The 27,216-nt window shown below is 41.3% G+C and overlaps 1 protein-coding gene across 2 annotated transcripts in view; it reads right to left on the bottom strand.

The window, feature by feature from the left end:
* LOC140741321 (secernin-2-like) overlaps positions 1–11,869 on the bottom strand; it is a 35,065-nt gene extending 23,196 nt beyond the window's left edge. The window contains exons 1-3 of one of the 2 annotated variants that reach the window (XM_073071400.1): positions 11,566–11,869; positions 8,478–8,652; positions 5,704–5,885 (exon numbers count right to left, since the gene is read on the bottom strand). In XM_073071400.1, coding sequence (XP_072927501.1) covers positions 5,704–5,885; positions 8,478–8,651 — 356 coding nt within the window. In that variant the 5' untranslated portion in view covers position 8,652; positions 11,566–11,869. The remainder of the gene's footprint in view (positions 1–5,703; positions 5,886–8,477; positions 8,653–11,565) is intronic. The other variant, XM_073071399.1, reaches the window with a different exon arrangement.
* Between the last annotated feature and the right edge of the window lie 15,347 nt (positions 11,870–27,216).

Genomic DNA, 27,216 nt, shown 5'->3' with positions numbered 1-27,216 from the left:
CTCAAATCAAATCAACTACTTTGGTAATGTTCTTCAAAAAGATAACTTGTTATCGCAATTCTGCCTTGTTTTCTGGCCGACAAGCATTGTGGACGTAAACAACAAATTTCACAACATATGCCAATGATATTAAACCTGATTCTGTTCGTGAGAGGTCGTTCACTGGTGCGGCAGCATGTGACAGGGATGCAGATTCACTGGTTCAGTAAGTGGAACGGAAGACATTGATTGCTAACTGGTTATTTACAAGACACACAGTGAAACGCTCAACCAAGCATCCAAGTCAAACAAGTACACAGATAAATCCCCTAAATTACAAGATTATGACACTAAACATTCAATAACCCTTCAAGCTATATCCTGTTACAGATACTTATCCAAACTGAGTGCCCGAAGAGGCAGGACAAAACAGACACTGAACATACACACAGTGACAAACATGTAACTAAAGTGAGTGCACGGGCCTTCACTACAGCATAACCCGTACTGTCTACCATTTCCATGACACCTGTCATCTACCTAGTCCACAGCGACCCGATGTGGGAGAAAGAGGCCACATCCCAGATTTAAACCTTACTGGCACTGTGATGTCATCAGCTGAACAGAAGCTCGTGGGAAGGGTTGGAATGCTCCTTATATGGGCCAGTCCCTGCCTCCCATGGCAGAGTGGCTTTTGAAGAGCAGGCAAGTCAAGACACTTACTCCAACACAGCACAAGGTTTTAAAAAAAAGCTTGGGGCCTTTCAGAACTTTTTGACGGGCTGCAATCATTGCAAGAGGCTGTTCATCGGTGAGGCCAAGCGAGTTTAAAAAGCACTCAGGGCCTTTCAGAACTTCTCAATCGGCTGCAATCATGATGATATTTCAGACACTCAGCAAGGGCCAATAAAAAGAAGTGACATATAAGTGGAGTGGTCATTCTGGGAGTGGGCCAGTGTTAGAGTGGTCAGGCATGGGCGAGTATAGGCGCAGGCTAGAACTTAAGTTTGAGAAATCAGAGTTATAACAAGTGTAGCCAGGAAAGTAGTTCAGGCAGTGGAATGCTCCTCCTGCGAGATGTGGGGTTTCAGGGTACCCAACGGATAACTGTATGTGGAGGGAAGTGCACCCAACTTCATCTCCTAACTGACAAGGTCAGGGAACTGGAACTGGAGCTGGATGTACGTTTGTACTTGGGTCCATCTGGGAAGCTGAAAACTTCATAGATGAGTCTTTTACTGAGGCGCTCACATGCAGCACAAAGGACCCTCAGTTGGCAACATTGTGGGCCGAAGGGCCTATACTGTGCCGTAAAGCTCTATGTGGAGAGCATTCTAACTGGTTGCATCACCGTCTGCTATGGAGGGGCCACTGCCCAAGATTGGGATAAAGCTACAGAGAATTGTAAATTAGCCAGCTCCATCATGGGCTCTAGCCTTGCCAGCATTGAGGACACCTTCAAATGACAATGCCTTAAAAAGGTGGCATCCATCACTAAGGACCCCCATCACCTAGGACATGCCCTCTTCCCTTTTTTTTGTTCTCTTTTTGCACTACTTAAGTAATATACTTTTTATATATACAGTGGATTTCTGTTAATTGGGCCTTTGGTTAATCGGGCAGCTGCTTATTTGAAATAACTCTTAAAGGAAAAATTAATCAAGAAAATAGCCAGGATTCCCTTTATTTATGTATTTAAAATATTATGCTGCTTAATTGGGACTGGAGACTGTTGACAAACAGTTTCTAACTAAGGTCAGTCGTGTGCACTTGTATGGCTGTTAGACACTACACTGTGCTTAGAGCAAACAGTTTTTAAAAAGCGTCAGTTGCGTGTGTTTGTGTTCAAAAAGCAGTGATTTTTGCCATTGGTAGTTGGTGAGAAATAAGCAGTAGGACAATTCAGAATTGTTTTGCTCACTGTGGTTTTGGGCTCGAAGATGCAAGTAACGGCCAGGGTTGTAAATAGTCAAATTTAAAGTCAACCAAAAGAACATGGTAGCATATACTGGTTGAATTCCTCCGTTGATAGCTATTGAGAACACAGTTTTATAGGACTGTAGTAGCATTGGTAGTGTTCCAATTTGTCCTGTATTTCATTTCAATATATATGTTACTTAGTTAAACAATTTGTCTTTTTTATACCTTTTTAACTATTTCCATGAAGCTTCGGCTAGTTGGGACTGCCCCTTAATTAAACAAAAAGTACTGGTCCCAATGTGTCCCAATTAAACAAAATCCACTATTTAGTTTCTTATTATAATTTATAGCTTTTTAAATTATCTATTGCACTGTACTGCTGCCACAAAACAACAAATTTCACGGCATATGCCAGTGATATTAAACCCGATTCTGATTCTATCTGCAACATGCCCACTTCCTGTTACTGGCAGGTTTTAGCCTCTGCCATTAGATTTCTGAAAGGTCCATTAACCTTATTTTATTATTCCTGTATTTTTGTACTGTTTATTTTGTAATTTATGGTAATTTTATGTCTTTGCACTTCACTGCTACAACAAAACAAATTCACGACATACAAGTCAATCGTAATAAGCCTGATTCTGATGGTTGCATATAAATCCAAATTTGGAAATATGAGCACGACCAAGCCCTGAACTTGCCAATCACAGGTGGCAGCTGCCTCTGAATGACAAATTGATGCTGGCCTTGCCAGCAAAGCCGAGATCCTGAATTTTTAAAACGGATACAAATTACAAAAACAATTAAAATCAGTGGGATTATTTTCTTAATGCAAAACTAACAGGATTATATTTCATATTTAAAACCAAGCGTGGTAGTGCAGTGGTCAGTGCAATGCTTTACAACACCAGTGATCAGGGTTCAATTCCCGCCGCTGCCTGTAAGGAATTTGTACATTCTCCCTGTGACCATGTGGGTTTCCTCTGGTGCTCCGGTTTCTTCTCAAATTTCAAAGATATACAGGTTAGGGTCAATAAGTTGTAGGCATGCTACGTTGCCACCAGAAACATGGTGACACGTGCGGGCTGCCTCCAGCACAGCTTGGACTGTGTTGGTCATTGACACAAACGAGGTATTTCACTGTATGTTTCCATGTACGGTGTCCCCCGTTTTTCGAACGTTTGCTTTACGACACCTCGCTGTTACAAAAGACCTACCTGTTTTCGCTAACAGAAGGTGTTTTCACTGTTACAAAAAAAAAAGCAGTGCGCGAAAAAGGCAGCGTGCAAAAAAAGTCAGCGCACGCGCCGAGCAGCCAAGCTCCTCCCCCGGAACTGCATTCTAGCCGGCATTGCTTAAACACGTGCCTGTGAGCATTAGTGATGAGTTCTAAGGTATCAGAGAAGCCTAAAAGAGCGCGTAAGGGTGTTACACTTAGCAGAAAACTAGACATAATAAAGTGTTTCGATCGTGGTGAGAGAAGTAAGGATATAGTGAGTTTGGCTAAGGGTTTGTGGAAGTTGATGAAGGTGATGTTGAAGAGGTTTTGGCATCCCATGACCAAAGATGAGAGATGAAGAGCTGATGAAGAGGAAAGGATAACAATTGAAACCGAATGCAGTAGTGAACGGCCCGAAAGTGAAGTCGTCCAGGAACTAAACGTGAAGCAACTGTGTGAGATTTTCGCTGCAATTGACAACGCTGCAGTGATTGCAGAAAAGTATGACTTTAATTTTGAAAGGGTAGGTTTAGGGCATATTTGCAGGATGGTTTGAGTGCTTACAAAGAACTGTATGATAGAAAAATGCGTGAGGCTAAGCAGTCAAGCATACTGTTGTTTTTCAAGCCTTCCACATCAGCCACAGCAGACGATGAAACTCGACCTTCGACATCGAGGCAGGCAGACATGGAAGGTGACCTGTCTGCCCTGGTGGAAACAGACGACGATGAGATGACACCCCAGTCTCCTCTACCTCCCACCACCCCAACCTCCGACGACTCAGCCTAACACACCATCATCAGTGTGCTCACTGTCTTCCCAATTTCGGTAAGTGAAACTACACAGGACGTACATTATTTCTACTTTATATAGGCTGTGTATTTTTATGTGTTATTTGGTATGATTTGGCAGCTTCATAGCTTAAAGTTTACTGAAAAGAGTCTTTCTGCCGAGAGCGCTTGCACCGTGTGTTTCTGCCGAGAGCGCTTGCACCAAGTCTTTCTGCCGAGAGCACTTGCATAAGATTTTCGCTGCAGTGGACAGTGCTGCAATAATTGCAGAAAAGTATTCCTGCATTACATAGGCTGTGTATTTATCAAATCATTCCTGCTTTTACTATATTTTACTGTTATTTTGGGTTTTGTGTGTTATTTGGCATGATTTGGTAGGTTATTTTTTGGGTCTGCGAACGCTCACAAATTTTTCCCATATCAATAAATAGTAATTGCTTGTTCACTTTACGACATTCCGGCTTACGAACCATTTCATAGGAACGCTCTACCTTCGGATAGCGGGGGAAACCTGTACAGGTGGCCCCTGTTTTTCGAACGTTTGCTTTACAACAACTCACTGTTATGAAAGGCCTACATTAGTTGGTGTTTTCACTGTTACGAAAAAAGGCAGCATGCGCTCCGAACAGCCAAGCTCCTCCCCTGGAACTGCATTCTAGCCGCCATTGCTTAAACACGTGCCTGTGAGCATCTGTGCTTTATGTTGATTTATTTTGTGCATCCGTTAGCAAGATGAGTTCTAAGGTATCGGAAAAGCCTAAAAGAGCGCGTAAGGGTGTTACACTTAGCGTAAAACTAGACATAATAAAGCGTTTTGATCATGATGAACGAAGTAAGGACATTGTCTGCGTGTTGAACTTGCCCACGTCCACCATTCGCACTACAGTATTTATACGCAGAGAAAGAATCTTGAAAGCTGCCGATGTTACTGTTGGTTCTGCTCGTAGCAAAGTGGTCTCTCTTAGTTGGTATCCAATAATGGATAAAGTGGAAAGTCTATTGCTTGAGTGGATTGGTGGGTGTACAAAGCATGGTGTTCCTTTAAGTTATCTTATACTTAAGAAGAAATCAGTCAGTCTATTTAATAAGCTGAAACAGAAAGCACTGGACAATGGTGATGAAAGTGTTGCAAAAGTGGAATTTAAAGGTAGTCATGGGTGGTTTGATCGGTTTCTGAGGTGAGGGCAGCTTCGTAGTTTTACGTTTACTAGAGATAGTGCTTCAGCTGATACTGAAGCTGCCGAAAAGTTCCCAGCAATCTCAGCCTAACACACCATCATTAGTGTGCTCACTGTCTTCCTGATTCCGGTAAGTGAAACTACACTGTATGTACATTATTTCTACTTTATATAGACTGTGTATTTTTACGTGTTATTTGGTATGATTTGGCAGCTTCATAGCTTAAAGGTTACTGGAGAGGCTGCTTCTGGTGAGACTGCTTCCGGTACGTAGTGAGATTATACGCTACGCTAGACAGTGCTGCAATGATTGCAGAAAAGTATTTCTACTTTATATAGGCGGTGTAGTTATCATATCATTCCTGCTTTTACTATATGTTACTGTTATTTTAGGTTTTATGTGTTATTTGGCATGATTTGGTAGGTTATTTTTTGGGTCTGCGAACGCTCACAAATTTTTCCCATATTAATAAATGGTAATTGCTTCTTCACTTTACGATATTCCGGCTTACGAACCGTTCCATAGGAACGCTCTACCTTCGGATAGCGGGGGAAACCTGTACATGCAACAAGTTAAAGCTAATCTTTAAATAATAAATAAAACACAAGCTTCTACCTAACAAGATCCATTCCAAGCAGTGCCTCCTCCTCTCTGATGGGCTCTTTGGTCCACACAGCCTCGTTGCCAATGCAGACGCCGTGCTCGTTGGCACCCATTTCAGCTCCCCACAACCAGGCCGGGCGACTAAGAATCACTGCATGTGTCTTCTCCACCTGCTCAATTTCAATGTATGTGCACTGTTCAATAAAACACAACATAGAATTAAGTATGGGTCCTTCTTTGATTCCATAAAATGGGCATAGAGAGAAGTAATGCACTATTTGTAACATGGTGATCTCTATTAAAGTGGAATCTTTCAGAAGTTTCAGTCTGATTGTGTTGTTTAAGGTGATTAAATGATGTAATGTGGGTGCAAAGAGAGAAACGACGGAGGAATCCAGCACAAAGAGCCAGGGACGACTTTCACCATCGAGAAAATCTTTGAACAGCTATCCCTCAAAATGACAGCATCATTAAGGACCCCCACTACCCAGGACAGGCAGTCTTCCCATTGTTACCATCAGGGAGGAGGTACAGGAGCCGGAAGACACACACTCAATGTTTTAGGAACAGCTTTTTCCCCTCTGCCATAAGATTTATGCTTTGTCCATTGGCACAACCTCACTATTTTGCTCTTTATGCACTACTTATTTTTTCATACATTTCTTATTATAACTTATAGTAATTATGTGTTGCACTGTACTGCTCCTGCAAAACAACTAATTTCATGACATTTGTCAGTGACAGTAAACCTGATTCAAGGATTCCTTAAAATCAGCCTCTTTTATTCATTACATTAGGAAACAGATCTTCACATGTGGCAGTGGAAATCTAGAATACCCCACCCACAAACAATTTCTATCGAGGCTGAGAACAAATTAAATATTTTACAACTTGTAGGTAGTTAAGAGTTTTAAAAATTCTGGCACCAAGGCAATGGAGTTAAGGTACAGGGCAATCATTACTTAGCTAAATGGAGGACTAAGGAGCTGTATAGCTCATGTACGATTTTAAGGAACTCAGGAAAGGAGTAGCATCATAACTGCATTTTAACGGGAACACATTGGAAAAGTATTACGTAGAACAGAGAACATTAGTGCTATACAGTACAGGCCCTTCGGCTCACAATCTTCTACTGTACTATTAACCTATTTTAAGATCAATCTAATTCTTCACTCCTACATAACCCTCCATTTTTGTGTTGCGCCTAAGAGTTTCTTAAGTGCCCACGATGTATCTGCCTCTACCACCGTCCCTGGCAACACTAATATTAGGGTGCTGAATTTTTGACAGACAGACAGACATACTTTATTGATCCTGAGGGAAATTGGGTAAGGCAATTGGAGAAAAGTATAGGTGGGATGTCAGAGGTAAGTGTTTTTTTTTAACTACAGGGAGTTGTAGTGCATGCCAGGTGTAGCTGAAGAGGCAGATTCATTAGGGATATTTAAGAAACTCTTAGATAGGTACATGAACGATAGAAAAATGGAGGGCTACTAAGAGGGAAGGGTTAGGTTGATCTTAGAGTAGGTTAAAAGGTCAGTACATCATCGTGGGCCAAAGGGCCTGTACTGTGTTTAATGTTCTACATTCAAAAAATAATCAGAAAGGTATTCGGTGCAATGACCTGCAAATTCTACTTCCACCCCCATGGCCCATCTCAGTGCAAGACTGCTTGTCTTTGATGTTGAAACTAGGCTTGAAAGAAGATGACCCATCCCTTTTCTAACGCTATTATATTTTATGATACTATGATAGGAGGTGGAACTAATTAGTGTACAGAAAATCTGCACTAGTGGAACAAAACAAATAATAAACAATTCTAACAATTTTCAAGTTTATCATCATTCAACCATATAGATGTATACTGCTAAACAAAGCAACATTCCTCTGGACCAAGGTGGATAGCACAGCATACAGAGCTCACACACAACATAAAGTAATATTACCACCAATAACTTATCAAGTAATAAGGTGCACTTATAACACAAGTTAAAAAGTAAACAGTATAATGCCACCAGTGCTTCGAACGTGGTGAGACCTGGATGGTTGCAGTAGTCTCACAGCCTGAGGGAAGAAGCTGATTCCCATCTTAACAGTTCCTGTCCTAATGCCAAGGTACCTCCTGCCTGATGGTCGGGGATCAAAGAGATTGTTGAATGGATGGGAGGGATCATTGACAATACTGAGGCCCTGCATATGAAGCACTCCTGATAAATGTCTCTGATGGGTAGAAGAGAGACCTGATGATCCCCTCAGCAGTCCTCACAATCCTTTGTAGGGACTTGTGGTCAGATGCTTTGCAATTCCCGTACCAGGCGGTGATGCAGCTGGTGGACGCTCTCAACAGTGTTCCTGTGAAATTTGAGTAGAATGGATTGGGGGGGGGGGGGGGTTGTGGAGGAGTCACTTGCCTCAATATCCTTAGGATGCAGAGACACTGCTTTGTGTTCTTGACTAAAGAGGTGGTGTTGAGGGACCAGGTGAGATCACCTTGTTCCAAAAATGTTTCCCAAAAAGTAATTTATAATGTGTATACGTTATGCAGTTCAGTCCTGATGCGTACACAACCAATTTATATTGTTGCCCACTCCTGCACATTTTCCTCAAGGTCCTTCCAAAAACTAAGATTAGATTACATGGGACATGTATGAACAAAGCCCCATTTGATTCTCAATCAGAAGACTGGAGGTATAACAGTGCTTGGTTGGCTCAGTTCTTCAGCCTAGATTCACTAGATTCCTCATGTGTCTGGAACTAGCGCATCTGATGCTACGCCCATCTCTTACCTCTACCTTGGAGCCTTCTGCATGCTCAGCTGCAGGAAAGTAGACTACTTCCTGGACTTCCTCCCGTGGTCTGTCCGAATTTTTTCCAAAAATCACTTCCCTCCTTTCAGTGGCCGGTGGGAGAGCAACAAAGCAGTCACAGGAAGAGGGAAGACACAGAGTGCTGGCTGCCATTCTGTATGAGAGGGAGAGATGACACCAAAGTCTGGATTGGATTGATTACACCAAGCCTTAAACTTTCCCCAAGCCAAAAATCATTCCCTTGTTGTCACAAACACAAAAGATTCTGCAGATGCTGGAAATCCAGAGAACATGATATTCCTTCATTGTCTCTGGTTTAAAACTCTGGAACCACCCTTAACAATGACCCACAAGCATCTTCTCAAGAGAAAGTAAAGTTGGGCATTGTCAATCCTATAACAGCATCAACACCAAGATTAAAATTCATTCAAAAAAAAAGTTATCATACCAATTTAGTTAGAAATTTTACTCTAGAATGAAAGGTTCTCTCTCATAGGAATCTAACTGCTGAAAATGACACAGCTCGGCACATCATGGAAACCAGCCTCTCCTCCGTGAACTCTCTACACTTCACGCTGTCTCAGTAAAGCAGCCAGAATAATCAAAGACCCACCCACCCCGATATTCTCCCTTCTCCTCTTTTCCATTGGCAGATGATACAAAAGCCTGAAAGCATGTACCCCCAGGCTCAAGGATAGCTTCCATCTTCCTATTAAAATAAGATTATTGAATCTGTCTCCTTGTACAATAAGATGGACTCCTGACCTTACAATCTAACTTATTATAGCCTTGCACCTTATTATCTGCCTGCACTACACTTTCCTTGTAAACGTAACACTTTATTCTGCATCACACACACACACAAAACACTGGAGGAACTCAGCATTATCTATGGAGAAGAGTAAACAGTCAATATTTTGGGCTGATACCCTTCAGCAGGACTTCGCAGCCCAAAATGTTGACAGTTTACTCATTTTCCATAGATGCTGCCTGACCTGCTGCAGCAATTTGTGTGTGTTGCTTTGGATTTCCAGCATCTGTAGACTTCATGTCTTTATTCTGCATTCTGTTATTGTTTTCTCTTGTACTCCCTCAGTGGACTGTTGTAATGAAAAGGTCTGTAAGGTTGGCATGTAAAGTTTTTCATTGCACCTAGCTAAACATGACAATAAGTCAATTTACACGGCCACAGTACAAATACATTCAGTCCAAAGCTTATTATGCGCTCTCACTGTTAGCCAAGGCAGCTACCATCAGCCAGAGCTCTTGTTTGTAAGGAAGAACCCTTACAGATCATCAGGCCCAGGAATAGTTATTACCCTACTGCGGTGATACCTCATGCAATGATGTGCCAGTTCCTGATTGGAGAGCACTAAGCATGTGTGGGATTTGCCAGAATGTGGCAGGGTTAAGATGGTTTGTTTATTTCCGTAAATAAAAGTTCTCTAATTCTTCCAGAATATGATTCTTTATTGTTAGCCTGCGGTATGTTTAAACAGAAGTAACATAACACCTACAACCATCAGGCCCCTGGACCAGCGTGGACAACTTCTCACCTCAACTGTGTACTGATTCCACAATCTATGGGCTCACTTTCAAGAGCTCTACAACTCATGTTCTCAGTATTATTTATTTATTATTAATAATAATATCAGTTTTATAACAGATAATTATCAGGTTTTTTTTGTATTTTTTCCACATTGTCTTGCACATTGGATGTTTGTCAGTCTTTGTGTAGTTTTCATTGATTCTATCATGTCTTTGTTCTACTGTGAATGCCTGCAAGAAAATGAATCTCAGAGTTGTATATAGTGACATGAATGTACTTTGATAATAAATTTACTAATCAAAATGTGATGATTGACACCAAATATGTTGAATAAGTAAGCGGGGTAGGCATAATAAGCTGTAGCTTCAGCCTACACCCTTTCGGTCTGTTTTAAAGAATATCTTTTTTTTGTTGTAATTTTGTCCTATGAAATCATTGTTGTAAATCATGCTTTTTGTTATGTTTGTACTGACTGAAATAAATTAATTTCATTCATTCAAAATAGAATCATCTGTCTTGCTCCTGGTCCCTATCTCACCCCTGTGAATATTTCCAGTGAATGTGATACCTCCCACAGCTGCACATCTCACTGAACATCCAGCCTCAAGCAAGGAAGATGGGCTTTAGGGCAGTTTGATGATGCAACATAGAACAGGCAAAACATTATTACAATTCACACCATGTCAGCACACATTTGAAAACTATTTTTAATAAAGAGTGCATAATAAATACAAAAAATGTAGTTTCTACAAACAAATGAGCTCTGGGAACCTGGCAGACCCCACCTACTTTATGCACATTGCGTTATTATAATACCTTATTGGACCTCAGGGGTTTAAAACCAATTAAGAACTACTGTCGCTGTTGTGGGAAATATAGCTGTCAATTAGCCCACGGCAGAAAGCCACACTCAGGAACATGAATTAACCGGTTAAAAGCTGATGAGGCATAAATATTTGTAAGGAAACTACAATGAGTTTCCTGGATCTCGTACGAATAGAGAACCTATCCTCCTGAATGGAAATTGTATTTAACGCGTGCCCTTAAGGCAGCACCTCCCACAACGCAGTCCCACACTGGAAAGGTCAACCGGGCCACATCTCAGATTTCTGGAGTGGATCTGAATCTACGGCCTTCCAAAGAAAGAGGCAAGGAGGGGTACCAAGGCTGGCCAGCAGAAAAGCTATCTCTATGCCGATCATGACCGGAAGTGTGACTGCGTCAATCCTTGATGACCACAATAACAGCTCAACTGTTCACTGGGCCCAAATCTAAATCCTCTTACTGGGGAGAATAACACAATTACACCAGCAGAACTCCATTTCACCATGGAACACACCGAAAGCGACAATGCAGCAGCCGGGCCCTGTAAATCCCATGCACCTTGCTAATCACAATGCAACACGCCCCTGATCAACTTCCTCGGCAGTAGAGCACCGTCACTGTGCTTGCTTTAGCTGTTAGCGAAGGAAGGCTGGGTTAGAAAATTCAACGGGTAACTCCAAATTACGTCCTTACCTCGTTCAGAAAGTCTCAGCAGCACTCAGACTGAGCTCGGACGAATGTCTCTCTCTCTCTCTCGCCTTCTCGGTCAGCTGACAGTTGCTGTGTTGGTAGGGTTAATCTTTCAGAACCTGTGCTGTGGTCTCGGAAATGAAACGCTCTTCCATTAGCAATTGTACTCCCTCACTCCAGTGGAACAGTAACTCGTACGTAAAGACGTTCCGCGTTTATTTTAATCTCTTCATCTCCTGGGCTCCACGAAATGACACGGATAATGAACTCTCACAATCTTTCAAATTCCATTTTAGTGAGGATCAGAGATGAAAATCTACTGTACCTTAGCATTAAAAGGAGACACCACACGCGTTAGTCTTAATATTGATTAGAGTAAAAAAGTTCACAGTGCATTTATTATCCAAGTACGTTTATGTCACCATATACTACCCTGAGATTCATTTTCTTGCGGGCATTCGCAGTAGAACAAATGAATACAATGGAATCGATGAAAAACTACACAGAAACCACCAATATGCAAAAGAAGATGAACTGTGCAAATACAAAATAAAACAAATAATGATGACAATAAATAAGTAGAACAGAACAAGAATCATCAAGTCCTTGAAAGTGAGTCCACAGGCTGTGTTCAGTGATCAGTTCCATGGTGAATCAGAGCAAACATAATCTATTTTAGTACAGAGTAACATGGAACCTGAAGAAGGGTCTCAGCCTAAAGCATTGACTACTTATTCTTCTCCATAGATGCTGCCTGGCCTGCTGAGTTCCTCCAGCATTTTCTGTGTGGTGCTCTGGATTTCCAGCATCTCTTATGTTGATGATTTCCATGCAAGAATGATTAGAATAAAATTCACTACCACCTTCAGGTTGATAGTGTTGTTAAGAAGGCATATGGTGTGATGGCCTTCATCAACCGTGGGATTGAGTTTAAGAGCCAAGAGGTAATGTTACAGCTGTATAGGACCCTGGTCAGACCCCACTTGGAGTACTGTGCTCAGTTCTGGTCACCTCAATACAGGAATGATGAGGATACTATAGAAAGAGTGCAGAGGAGATTTACAAAGATGTTGCCTGGATTGGAGGTCATACCTTATGAGAATAGGTTGAGTGAATTTGACCTTTTCTCCTTGGAGTGACAGAGGAAGAGAGGTGACCTGATAGAGGTGTATAAGATGATGAGGGGCATTGATCATGTGGATAGTCAGAGGCTTTTTCCCAGGGCTGAAATGGCTAAAATGAGGGAGCATAGTTTTAAGGTGCTTGGATGTAGGTACAGGGGAGATGTCAGGGGTAAGTTTTTCACACAGAGAGTGGTGGGTGCGTGGAATGTACTGCTGGCGAAGGTGGTGGAAGCGGATACAATGGGGTCTTTTAAGAGACTCTTAGATAGGCACATGGAGCTTAGAAAAATAGAGGGCTATGCGGTAGGGAAATTCCAGGCAATTTCTAGAGTAAGTTACATGGTCGGCACAACATTGTGGGCAGAAGGGCCTGTAGTGTGCTGTAGATTTCTATGTTCTATGTTCTACGTTCAGTGAGTTTGCAGAACCCTTGGCCAACAATGCAAATGAATATTGTGATTAAACCCTCAAACCCAGCGTGAATCTCAGACAATGGGCAGCATTAATTCCTTGACACATGCACATTCCTGAGACTTTGATTATTTGTAGCTGGCACCTCAAAGTTCTGAAGAGTCAGCACAGTCTCTGCAAACATCCTTCAAATCAATCAGCATGATTAGCACACTGCAGTCAGCATCCTCTCCCAGACTTTGATCAGCTCCACTGGGCAGGCTGACGCAGGCTTCCAAAGGAATTCCACTCTCAGCTCAACCACAGCAATACAGCACAATTAATTCAAGGATGCTGTTTAAGCCATCTACTGGCCCCTAAAGTGCTGACATTTAACTTTATTTGTCATTTGTACATCAAAACATGCAGTGAAGTGCATTGTTTGTGTCAAATCAAATTAGCGAGGATTGTGGTGGGCAGCCTGCCAGTATCACCATGCTTCCAGCACCAACATAGCATGCCCACAAGTCACTGACCCAAACCGTACATCTTTGGAATGCGGTTTTCATTGATTACATTTTATTTCTTTGTTCTAACGTGAATGCCTACAAGAAAATGAGTCTGATGTACTTTGATAATAAATTTGCTTTGAACTTTGAAAGTAATTCTACTCTGAGCTCAATCACAGCAATACAGAGCAATTGATTCAAGGATGCTGTTAAAGTCACCAATGACCAGGTGTAGCAACCCTAGTAGCCCCAGGAACATGGCTACTCAAAATGGAGGAGTAGTTTTTGAGATGGCATTTACATGCTGGGAGTACACAGAAGCCCAGTGTAAAGGGTTGAGCTGCCTCCCTAACTACTAACTGTGATAGAGTCTACAGGTACCACCTTGCCCTCATCAGCCATCTCAGAACACTCAGAATTGGAATGGAAGCAAGCCACCCTTGCTGCCAAGAGATTTCCTTACAAAAAGGGAATTAGGACAACACACCATAATTTCCTAAACACAAGACATTTTGCAAATGCTGGAAACCTTGAGCAACACACACAAAAATGCTGGAGGAACTCAGCAAATAAGGTAGCATCGATGGAGGGAACAAACAGTCGATGTTTCAGGCCGAGAGCCTTCATCAGGACTCAATTGGACAGCGGCAGAAGCCAGAATAAGAAGGTGGGGAGGGAGAAAGGGGTACAAGCTGGTAGGTGATAGGTGAAGCCAGGTGAAGTGGAAGGTGGGTTGGGGAAGGGGTTGAAGTAAGAAGCTGGGAGGTGATATGTAGAAGAAGCAAAGAACTAAAGAAGAAAGAATCTAATAGGAAAGGACAATGGACCATGAAAAAAAGGAAGAACAGAAGGAACCAGAAGGAGGTGATGGGCAGCTGAAGAGAAGAGAAGGGGTAAGACAATAACAAGAATAAGGAATGGTAAAATAGAGAAGGAGAGGAGGGGAGAAATTATCCAAAGATAGAGAAATCGATGTTAATGCCATCAGGTTGAAGGTTACCTAGACTGAATATAAGGTGTTGTTCCTCCAAACTGAGTTTGACCTCATTGTGGCAGTAGAGGAGGCCATGGGCAGACACGTCAAAATGGGAATGGGAAATCAAATTGAAATGGGTTGCCACCAGGAGATCCTCTATTTTGCGATGGATGAAGCAAAGGTGCTTGACAAAGCAGCCACCCAATCTATGTCAGCTCTCACCATAATTTCAGCACTTTTTGAGTCAAAGTGACTAACACTGTAGGGTTTGGAGAAAAAAAAGTCTGCAGTTGGTGGAAATCCAGATCAAAACCAAAAATACCTGGTGCATGGTCAATTAAAGAGGAAATGGACTGTTTTGGATAGCATTGAGAACCTTCAGTCCCTGCGTCAGGAGCACTGTGTAGATAGCAAAAGGAGGACACTGCTTTAAAACCTTCTTATCTGACTCCCTGTTAGGCATCTCCTGCTCCATATATTAAAGAGGCTCACCTGTCACCTCAGAACTCAGAGAGCCAGTGGACGTATACTATTTTTGAATAAGGAGTTAATTCTGGGCCAATATTTAGCAACCTTTCATCTTACCAAAGCAGATTATTTAGTCTGATCTAGGGATTATCTTCCTTCTTCCTTTCCAGTCCTGAAGGGTCTCAGCCTGAAACATTGACTGTTTGTTTATTTCCATAGTTGCTGCCTGACCTGCTGAGTTCCTCCAGCATTTTGTGTCTTTTTTTGCTCATACTGTTTGTATGAGTTTGCCATCTGTAAATTAATTGCCTCATTTCTACATTACAATTACTGCTGGAATATAATCAAAGATAATAAAGGAACACAAATTAAATGTGGAAGCTTTAGAGATGGTGCGGAGGAGATTTACCAGGATGTTATATGGACTAGAGAGCATGTCTTACGAGGATAGGATGAAAGAGTCTAGAGTGAATTGGGATGAAAGGTGACGATAGAGGTGTACAAGATGATAAGAGGCATGGATCAAGTGGACAGCCCAAGACTTTTTCCCAGGGAGGAAATGGCTGATGTGAAGGGGGCATAATTTTAAAGTGACTGGAGGGAAGTATAGAGGGATGAGAAAATCAAGTTCTTTGCACAGAGATTGGTGTGTGCATGGAACACACTGCCAAGGGTAATGGTAGAGGTAGATACATTAGGCGCATTTAAGAAACTATTTTTTAAATATTCCCACTTCTCTGCAATGCACAATAAAGCCCTTTGTCCCAATTGTCTGTCTCAACATCAAATTGAAATTATCAGAATCAGGTTTAATATTACTATGTTACGTACCCGTGGGTATCTTGTACTTGTCACGTGACAGTGGTGTTGAAGCTATACTGGACTTAAGGTAGTGGTCTTGTGATGGTGGAGTGACGTCAATTTCCCACCAGTAGAGGTCATGTGACAGGTTTTTTTTACAGGGTATAAAAGAAGGACCCCTCCCTGTGAGGAGGGGCAGTTCGTGGCTGGATTTGCCGTTTTAACTCCATGCCACTGCGTGGTCCAATATTATGACGCAGTTTGGTTGAAAGGTGGAGTTTTATTTAATGCCTAAAGTTTAAAAGGTCATTGCTGGCAGTTTCTTTATAATACTGCCAGTTAAAAATTGGTGGAGAGTGAAGATCGGAGTTCGGGAGCTAAAAGATCGAGGAAAGTCGATTTCGACGGTGAAATAGGTTTGACCTTGTTTGATCCTCATTCGGAAGGAATTCGTTGGCTGTGCCCGTGGTAACCCCTGCAAATAATAGCAGAAAGGGTTGGGTACAGTTTTGTCAAGGAAAGGTCAGTGCCTTTAAGCCGTTTCATTTTCATCTTCGTAAATTCTCCAGGAAAAGTATAGTTCGACTGGGAACTGCAACAAAACGTGAAAGAGAATTTAAATCATCTAAAAAGTCTCTCCTTTAATGGACTGTAAGCATTTTGAACTTTTGCGGTACTACTTTGAAGAACTGTTTTTGCAACATCGATTTAAGAACTATTTTTGCTTTATCGCTTTAAGAACTGTTCAAGCTGCCGCACAGCAGCTGATTTCTGGTTGCGTTAGTTGTTTGTTTACTTTTGGGGGTTTGTTTTTCAGTGTTTAATAAATGTTTTATTTGTTATAAAAACCCTCCCTCACTTGTATATTTATTGTTGCTGAATCTGTAACAACTGACATATGTCATGAAATTTGTTGTTTTGCGGCAGCAGTTCAGTGCAATGATTAAAAATACCTTTAATTACTATAAGAAATGTGCGTGTGTGTATATATATATAAAATTAATTTAAATAAATAGTGCAAATGTTACTTGTAATGTTTTGCTAAACTTTCTCCATGTTGCTTGTAGGAATGCCTGCAATCTTAATTGCCAACACTTGGAAACTCCACACGCAATCATAGAGGCTCGGCAACTCTGTCAGTAACTGATTGCGGATCAGGTAAACTCATGTGACCACTGGGAACTTCCGCAATTGTTCCAAAGTTTCAAGTGACTATTAAGAAAAGATTATCAGACAAAATATAAGTATTCATGTCTGAGATGATTGCTATCATCTTAGCCTTGGAATGGGTCGAAAAAGTACGACCTGATTTTGTACTTCTGTGCTCCGAATCATTCTGCCTTGTTATCTGTTAAAACAGGTATTTCAAATTGTAGGCCAGACATTCTTCTTGAGATTGACAACATCTGTTGAGGCTGCAGGGTCTAGGTCTGTGTATCTGTTTCTCATGGGTCCCTTTCCATGTTGGGCTTGAAGGAAACAAGTTGACAGATATTCTTGCCAATTTAAAATTAAGGATATAAATATAATGGTGACATTGCATAAGCGGTTGTGAAAACCACAATTAAAAAGTCTATTCAATCACTGTGGCAACAAAGTTGGGATAAGGAAAAAGGATGGCATTTATATAAAGTTCATCGAATGGTGGGAGCTCAACTGGAGATGGGTATAAAAAGAGAGAAGAAGTTATAATTATTGGACAAACTAGGCTGAATAATTCCTTGATGATACGGGCATCTGTAGAGAGGGCACTTGTTAAGAAATGGTGCAGCATGCATTGTTTGAATCCAGGTCCTATGAGGTGCAAAAGAAAATCAGATCTTTGGGACAGACACAGTTTAACATGGAAAGTTTATTAGGGTATCACTACCATTGTAATGTATATACGTGCCTATTTGACTTTCTGAAAAGCATTAGACTTTTTGATAATATTTGAGTTTTTTTGGGGGGGTGGATTTAGTAGGTATACTTCCTTGTCTCTTTGCTCCACACACCAACTCAGTAGAAGGCGGTAATGCACCTTGCCAGCTGCCATTAAACGTTACTGAAGAACTTGCATAATTATAGGTTTTGCATTTATCCATTCGACCATTAGGAGGAGCTGTTCCTCTGAGATTTCAGGAATTTTAAAAGAGCTTTAAGTATCTGAAAACAGAATTTACTTTATTGTCTGTCAGATGAGACTGTAACTGTAACTGTAACTGAACAGTGGCATTGTTGGATAAAGAACAAAAATAGCAAAGACAAATGCACAAAGAAGGAAAATTGGAAGAAAATAGGTGAAATTCTAGAGCAAAACACCATTGAAAAGGAAATATTGGAAGCCTTAGTGGGTTTAAAGTTACTGTAAATTGCTAGGGCCTGATAAGATGAATCCAAGGTTGTTGCAGGAGGCAAGAGAGGAGATTGTTAAGGTTCTGATAAAAATCCATATGACTGGGAGAGAGCACATGTTGTACCTTTATGTCAGACGGACAGTGGAGATAGCCAAATAATTATAGGCCAGTGAGTCTAACATCCATAGTAGGGTAATATTGAGGGACAGGATTAGTCAGATTGACTTTGTTGAGGAGAGATCCTGTCTGACCAATATAATTGAGTGTGAGTATCAGAGTGTGTCAGTGAGGGTAGTGCAATGATGATGTCATCATGGATTTAAGCCAGATCTTTGATAAGGTCTTGCATGGGCGACTCATCCAAAAACAGAGCCCACAGGATCTAGAGCGAGTTAGTAAACTGAATGCAAAGCCAGCATAGTGATTGGAAGTGGAGAGCAATGGTCAGGGGCTGGTTTTCTGATTGGAAGCCTTTGACCACTGGTATACTACAGGGAACCATCCGGGAACCCTTGCTATTTGTTTTATACATGAACAGTATGGATATGAATATATGATTAATAAGTTTGCAAATGATAGGAAAAAATGGTGGTGGTTGTGAGTCCAAAGAGGGCAGTTGAAGAGTTGGTAAGATGGTAAAGTCAAAGAAAATTTAATATTAAAGTAAATATACAGTATGTCACCATATACAACCCTGAGATTAATTTTCTTGCAGTGGAATTTATGAATAATTATTAATAAACAAAGGCTGACAAACAAACAATGTGCAAAAGATGACCAATTTTGCAAATTAAAAAATTTAATACTGAAGAGATGAGCTGCAGTCATTGAAAGTGAGTCTCCAGGTTGTGGAATCAGTTCGGAGTTGTGGTGAGTGAGGTTGTCCACACTGGTTCAGGAGCCTATGGTTCCTGAATCTGGTGGTGTGGGACCTAAGGCTTCTGTACCTCCTGCCCAGTGGTAGTAGTGAGAAGAGAGCATGACCTGCATGGTGAGGGCCTTGATGATGGATGCTGCTTTCTTGTGGAAGCACTCCTTGTAAATGTGCTCAATGGTGGGTTTAATGGATTTTAATCCTGAAAATTTGAAACAATACATTTTTGAAGCACTAATATGGACAGGAGATACACAATGAATGGTGGGACCCTAGGACCTGCTGAAGGGAGAGTACGTTAGTGTACACATCTAAAGTTTCATTGAAAATGGCAACACAGGTGGATAAGGTAGTCAAGAAAGCATACAGGATACTTGTTTTCAATTGTCAAAGAAGAAAATATAAGAGTGCGGAGGTTATGGTGCAATTGTATAAACTGTTAATTAGGCCACAGATGGTTAGATGCTGGCTGGTGGCGTAGTTGCATCAGCGCTGGACTTTGGGGTGAGAGGTCACGAGTTCAGATCTGGCCGGCTCCCTTGTATGATCTCCATCCGTGCCTGGGTTGAGTGTCGAGCTAGCAACTCGACCTCGTAAAAAATAATCCTGGAGAGGGATGGGCTCCGCCAGGTTTCAGATGCCCAAGACACGCCGTATGATAAGCAATCACCAAAAAGATTGGTGTCATTACGGCACCCCGACAGCTCCACCAGGAGTTAAGGGCACGCACACACAAGTCAGATGTGACAGCAGGAGAGATTCACCAGGGTGTTTTAGTTAGAAGAAGAGACTGAAGGGTCTTTGGTGGTTTCCATTGGAATGGAGGAGGGGTGTATGGGTGAGAGTGGGGGCAAACCCGAAAGAAGTATACTAAGCTATGAGGGTAGTTTATAGTTAATAGAGGGCATTGGTTTCGGGTAAAGGGTAAAAGATTTAGAGGGAAGATGAGGAGGGATTTTTTAACCTAGAGATTGGCTGGAACCTGTCTGAGGGTACGGTAGAGGCAGGTACTCTTTGAGCATTTGAATCACGCACAAAATGCTGGAGGAACTCAACAAGCCAGGCGGCATCTATGGAGGGGGAATATGAACAGTTGACATTTCAAGGTTTGACGTGTTGTGCATTCAGAGATGCCCTTCTGCACACCACTGTTGTAACGTGTGGTTATTTGAGTTACTGTTGCCTTCCTGTCAGCTTGAACCAGTCTGCCCATTCCCCTCTGATCCCTCTCATTAACAAGGCACTTTCACCCACAGAACTGCCCCTCACTGGATGTTTTTTTTTGTTGTTTTTCTCAGGAGATCAGTGATTTGAAATATACAAACCACCCCATCTGGCACCAACTATCATTCCATGGTCAGTCACTTAGATCACATTTCTTCCCCATTCTGACATCTGGTCTGAACAACAACTGAACGTCTTGACCATGTTTGCATGCTTTTATGCACTGAGTTGCTGCCACATGATTGGCTGATTAGAGATTTACATTAATGAGGAGGTGTGCAGGTGTACCTAATAAAGTGGCCACTGAGTGTATGTCACCATATGCTACCTTGCGATTCTTTTTTTGCATGCATTTACAGGAAAATAAAGAAAAGCAACAGAGTTTATGAATAACTCTACATAGCAAAGACAAACAACCAATGTGCAAGAGAAGACAAATTGTGCAAATAATTAAAATATAGTGAGAAGATGAGTTGTAGAGTTATTGGCTATGTCAGAGGCCAGAATCTCAGGCAATGAATTCCACCTTCCCCACCATGCTGTACCAACGTTCTCCAAATTGGATCCACATAGACTTCAGTCATACCGTTTGGATGAGTGGATGCAAAGAGATCCACTTTTAGTTCAAAGGAAGAAGGAATTTTGTCCAGCCTTGAGTGTTTTGATAATATTTGGTCTGGAGTCAATGGCAACATTTTTTCTATTGTGTTGGAGGTTGTGGGTTCAATGCTCACTCAGGAGACTCTTGAAAATCTTTCTCAACCAAGCGCCAGTTCTGAATCAGAATCCGAATCAGGTTTATTATCACTGACATACTGTATGTCACACAATTTGTTGTTTTGTGGCAGCAGCTCCATGCAATACATTAAATATACTATAAATTACAGTATATATATACACACACTATAAATAATATATATCCTGTATATACTGTATATAATAAATAGGTAGTGCAAAAATAGTGAGGAAAAATAGAGTAGAATAGTCCTGATGAAGGTTTGAAGGGTCTCGGTCTGAAACGTCAACTCTTTATTCCTCTCCACCGATGCTGCCTTACCTCCTGAGTTCCTCCAGCAGTCTGTGTGTTTTACTAGAAATAGTGAAGTGGTTTTCATGGGTTCACGGACTATAAACAAATCTGATGACAGAGGAAGGAGCTGTTCTTAAAACATTGAGTGAGCGTCTTCTGGCTCCTGATAGACCTCCTCCCTGATGGTAGTAATGAGAAGAGGCCATGTCCTAAAGGATGAGGGCCCTTAATGATGGATACTGTCTTTCGGAGGGAATCATTTTTGAAGCTGCCCTTGATGGTGAGGAGGCAAGGGCCCATGATGGAGCTTCCTGAGTTTACAACCATCTGCAGCTTTTTTTGATCTTGTGCATTCTCCCCTCCATATCAGTACCACAGTATGTAGGTAGAAATCTACTAATGTCTTTGGTGACATAGCACATTTCCTCAAACTCCTACTGAGGAAATGCTGTACCAATGGAGGAGTAGTTTTTCAGAATATACTGTACATTAAATAAAGACCCTGGTCACTTCCAAGCAGATGTAGAAATTCTGTTCTCCTATTCAAAGGAAAGCAAATGGAGGTGTCCTGATAACTTATCCCTCATTATTTCAAAAAGTTATCTGCTACAGTACTGTGCAAAAGTCTTAGGGACATATATATATATATATATATATATATATATATATATAGCCAGGGTGCCTAACACTTTTGCATAGTATTGTATTTGTCAATGTGGAGCAGAGAGTGAGTTTGTAAATTTGGTGAGAGCAAAGGATGTTGGGAATGGTGAGGGTGGAGCGCTGTGGGAAAAGTGTGGGACAGGTGGCAGAGAAGGAGTGTCAGGGACAGGAGGTGATGCGGGTGCAGACACGCCCAGCCCTGAGACACCAGGCAAGCTCATTTGATTCCAAACATTTGGTTTATTGGTCATTATAGAATGTCTCCATGGTGTATCCGCTCCCTCCCCTCTCCCTTCCCCTTTTCCCAGCCATGATTCCCCTCTCCCTGCCCCCTTCCCGCTCTCAGTCCATAACAGAGACCCATATCAGAATCAGGTTTATCATCACTCATGTATGTCATGAAATTTGTTTTGTTTTTTTGCAGCAGTGCAGTGCAATATTTAAAATTGCAAAGTACTGTGCAAAAGCGGTAGGCACCCAAGCTATACTGTATATATGTGCCAAAGACTTTTGCACACTATTGTATGTATTTCATTGCTCTTGTGGTTCTCAAGAAAGCTACAGGATTAACAGTTTGCCCTTGTGTGCTGTCTTCGATATCGAAAACTATCCCAAGGAACTGCTGGATAGGGCTGTAGAATTGCTATTTTTATTTTAGTTTAACTTTGTTATGGCTGTTTGTATTTTTATATAATCACCTATTATATAATACAACCATTCAGTGAGTTTTTCAGTGGCTACAGTTTCCTCTGTATTTTTCTGGAAATTTCTTAGTTTTAGTGGCAGATATCATATTATTTGAGTCTGGCTAGTTGATTGGTTAATGCTATCAATGGAATTTAATATTAACAGTGGTCCAGACCACATTTCTTTTCCTTAGGCTCTCTTCCCCTGCTCTGCTCTCCTTCATTCTCTCTCCTCACACTCCTTTGTCTTCTTTGTTCTTGCAACACTCAATAAAACGATCGTAAGCCTCATTCTTAACTTCCGAAGAATCCTTTGGATCGCAAAAGCTTCAGGATCCAACAGAACTTTGGAACACCACATTGTAGACTCAAGACTCAGAGAAGGAGATGCCAGAAAGGCGGTCAAGGAAAGTGGTTTCTGACAGGGTTTGAAGGGCGGAGAGCTTGCTGGATGCAAGGAACAAGTTCCAGACCATGGTGCCTAGTTGACTGAAGGCATAACCACCAAAGCATCCTACAGACAAACACAGGAAGAGATTAGCAAAACAGATTTACTGGCGGCAGTGTTCCTATAGGAATGATTAGCATCCTTCCCATTTGACTGAGGGTGCTGTGTATTTTGTTTTTAAGAAAACACAGATGGTAGACAGTGGAAAGCTATAATTTAATCTCTGGGTTGAGGCAACATTCATAATTCACTTAAAAGCTGCTATCGTGGTTTCTGATGCCACCAAAGTAAATTATAGCCTTTCCACTCATGTCTAACTCTCCATAATTCTATATTTAACCCTCTGAAAATGATATGATACAGAAAGTATTCATTGCTTTCTGGTACTGTCCATAAACAAAACCAAATGGAGTCTTTTTATGTCTGGATTAACTGTAAATGGAATAATATATTCAGTGAGTGCTTCGATTGGTGACTGGGAACCCTCAGATTCTTGACTTACTAAAGGGAACTACATGAGACGCCTTTTTAATGATGGCTTCACTCTGACCAAAAGAGCAATGGAATTTTGGATTTATGGAACTCCTTTAAACAAGTGAACATTGCAACATACTTCTTAGAAGCATAATCCACCAAAAATTGACATAGTGGCAAAGGAAGATTCATAAGGATAAATGACCAAAGGTTTGCTCAGAGGGCCATAAGGTAGAGTGATCTTAAGATGCCTGAGTTTGGGTCCTAGGCAGCTGAAGGTCAGAGGGAGGGCGATGAACTGCAACGATGGGGAATGCGAGCTGGAGGTGATATAGGAGGCGAGGAGTGACAAGATAATGGAAGGAGTTGGAGGACTGTCCGAGTGTGGGTGGGTGGCAGGGAGGAAAAGGGCTTGTTTTGTTGCTTGTTGTGTTCTGTTTTGTACTGCTGAGCATTGTGGGCATGCTCTGTTGGTGTTAGAATGTGTTGGTTGTTAATGCAAGTGACACGTTTCACTGTGTTTTTCAATGTGCATGTGATAAATAAACCTGAATCTGAATTTTCTTGGCAGCCTGTAAGGAGATGAACCTCAAGGTTGTATCATGTATATGTACTTGGATAATAAGTGTACTTTGAACTTTGAACATGGAGATAGCACTGAGTCATTTAGGCCCAGGTGTAAGTGAGCACGGTGGTGCTGAAAACGTGGAGTCAGATAACTTACTGGGAGCATTTGGATGGGCTGAAGTTTACTCAGAGAAAACAGTGTAGGAAATTCCTTTGTGAAGGAAAGTGAAGCAAAACAAATCAAACCTACTGAATTACTAACCATCAAACGGGCTACTCATAAGAATTCATTTAAAATCTGAAGAGGTGACATAGGGTGCAATATATATATATATAGCTAGGGTGCCTAAAACTTTTGCACAGTACTGTATTTATCAATGGAGTGGAGACTGAGTTTGTAAATCTGGCGGGAGCAAAAGACGTTGAGAATGGCGTGAGTGGACAGAGCCATGGGAGGGGAGTGAGACAGGTGTCAGAGAAGGAGTGCCAGGGGTGGGGTGGCACCAGTGCAGATACACCCAGCCCTGGGACAACAGGTAAGGTCATTTGATTTGAAATAATTAGTTTATCGATCATTACAGAATGTCTCTCTGGTGCTTCCCACTCCCTCCCCTCTCCCTTCCCCTTTTCCCAACCATGATTCCCTCTCTCCCTCTCTCAGTCCACAATAGAGACCCATATCAGAATCAGGTTTATCATTACTCAACTATGTTTTGAAGTTTGAATTTTTGTGGCAGCAGTACAGTGCAATACATAAGACAAACACATTACTGTACAAAAGTCTTAGACACCCTAGTTTTATATATGTGCTTAAGACTTTTACACAGTACTGTATATCCATAATCCTGATGAAGTTTCTTAGCCTGAAATGTTAATTCTTTATCCCTCTCCATAGATGCTGCCTGACCTGCTGAGTTCCTCCAGGTTGGGGGGGGGGGGGGGAGGGGTGTGTGTGTGTGTGTGTGTGTGTGTGTGTGTGTGTGTGTGTGTGTGTGTGTGTGTGTGTGTGTGTGTGTGTGTGTGTGTGTGTGTGTGTGTGTGTGGTTCTATATATCCTTACAGCTGGGGAAACAGTCATACTTCAATGTGAATGTTAGCAATCCGTTCAGCAACATCAGATCAAATCCTCTGAATTTCTGACCATCAAACAGGTTACTAATAGGAAGTGATTTAAAATCTGAAAAGGTAGCAAAGTTTGCAAGCTGACAATCAGAGACGAGGTGGAATAATGATTGTAAGTGCAAACGTTGTATTCAATATTTATCTGTGCATGATGTTTTAGTCCAAAATAGCCACAGTTTATTCCTGTCCATTGATGTGCCAGACCCAAGGAATTCCTCCATATGTGGAGGAATATTGTGTGTGTTGCTCTACATATCCTTACAGCTAGTGAAACAGTCACAGTTCAGTGTTAAAGTTAGCGATCTATTTGGCAACGTCGGTTAAGACTACGTGAATGGTGCTGATGCCACCAGAAGCGGGTGTCTTAGAACAGAATGTCAATCTATGAGTGGAAGTCTGATCTGACTGGCATTGTCACAGTTTGCATTTTTGTGCTGCAACGATGAGAGAGAAGGCAAAATGTCAGGGTGACTTTGATAAAATCATGCCATATTACACTTCCATTTGAGATATTTGTATCAGACTGGAGAGGTCGGCCCGAAACTAATCTAATTGATCCATTCTTCTGATCTGGCCATCACTGTCTGAGCTAACATTTATTGCTTATTACCAATTACCCCTGAACTAAACATGCCATTTTAGAGGGCAGGGAAGAGCCAATCACTTTGCTGGTGTTACATACTGGCCAAATCAGGTAGGGATGGCAGGTTACCTTCCCAAGAGAACCAAATAGTTTTAAAACAATTCAGCAGTCTTATGTTCATCATTACTGACAGTTGCTCATTAATTTATTGAACTGGAATTCCCAACTGCTTTGATGGGATTCCAAGTTCAACAGTTCAAAGTAAATTTATTATCAAAGTCACTATATACTAATTTGAGATTAATTTTTCTTGCAGAAAGCAAAGAAATAGAATAGAATCAATGAAAAGCTACACTCAAACAGAGACTGACAAACAACCAATGTGCAAAAGAAGACAAAATGTGCAAGTAAATAGATAGATCGATAAGATAAGATACATAACACTGAGAACATGAGTTGTAGAACCTTTGAAAGTGAGTCCATTGGTTGTAGAATCAGTTTACAGCTGAGATGAAAAGTTATCCACACTGGTCAGGGAGCCTGATGGTAATAACTGGAGTTTAGGGTGAGTTGATTAGGTCTCTGGTACTACCCAGAACTCACTCTTTCTGCCGTAGCCTCACTAACAGGATTACCAAAAACACCTCAAGCATGGCAATGTGACTATTACTGCATCTGTGTGAAGTTCCCCTGAAGTCCGTTTAAAATGGACTAAATTGTCCTTGATTCAGTCAACACCCTGCACTCATCCCATGGCCAGACAATGGTGGCTTTGTGAGTTGGGTGGGGCACAAGGTTTAATGACCCCAGTCTAACCACCTTGCTGGCTTTTTGAAGGCTCGTTGTTGTAAATGGCGTACTTACAAGCAGTTGAAAGAGATTTCATTAACTGAAAAATTAAGTAGATTTAACAATTAAAATAATAAATTTAATTAAAATGTGTTAATAAAAATAAGTAAAATATTAAGATTAAGTTAAGAATTTTATATGTTGGAAGCTTGTATGTGCTGTATGTGCCTTGTGCTGTATATCACCATGCTGTGTTTTGCACCTTGGCCCCAGAGTAATGCTGTTTCATTTGGTTATATTCATTGGCATTCATGTATAGTTGAAAGACAATTAAGCTTAAACTTGAATAAACTGGAACAAAAAAAGTGGTAAAGAAAGTCCCAAGCAAGAGAAAATCTGCAGATGCTGGAAATCCAAGCAACGCACACAAAATGCTGGAGAAACTCAGCAGACCAGGCAGCATCTATGGAAAAGAGTACACAGTTGATGAGACCCTTCATCAGGAAGTGTATGGAATACTTGCTTTCATTGGGAAGAGTGTTGAGTATAAGAATCAGGAAGTCACATTGCAGCTATATAAAACTCTAGTC

Source organism: Hemitrygon akajei, chromosome 18 (genome assembly GCF_048418815.1).
Source record: "Hemitrygon akajei chromosome 18, sHemAka1.3, whole genome shotgun sequence".
In the NCBI taxonomy this organism is placed as follows: Eukaryota; Metazoa; Chordata; class Chondrichthyes; order Myliobatiformes; family Dasyatidae; genus Hemitrygon; species Hemitrygon akajei.
Note: the sequence above shows the minus strand (reverse complement) of the source record. Positions and strands in the feature narration are given on the sequence as shown.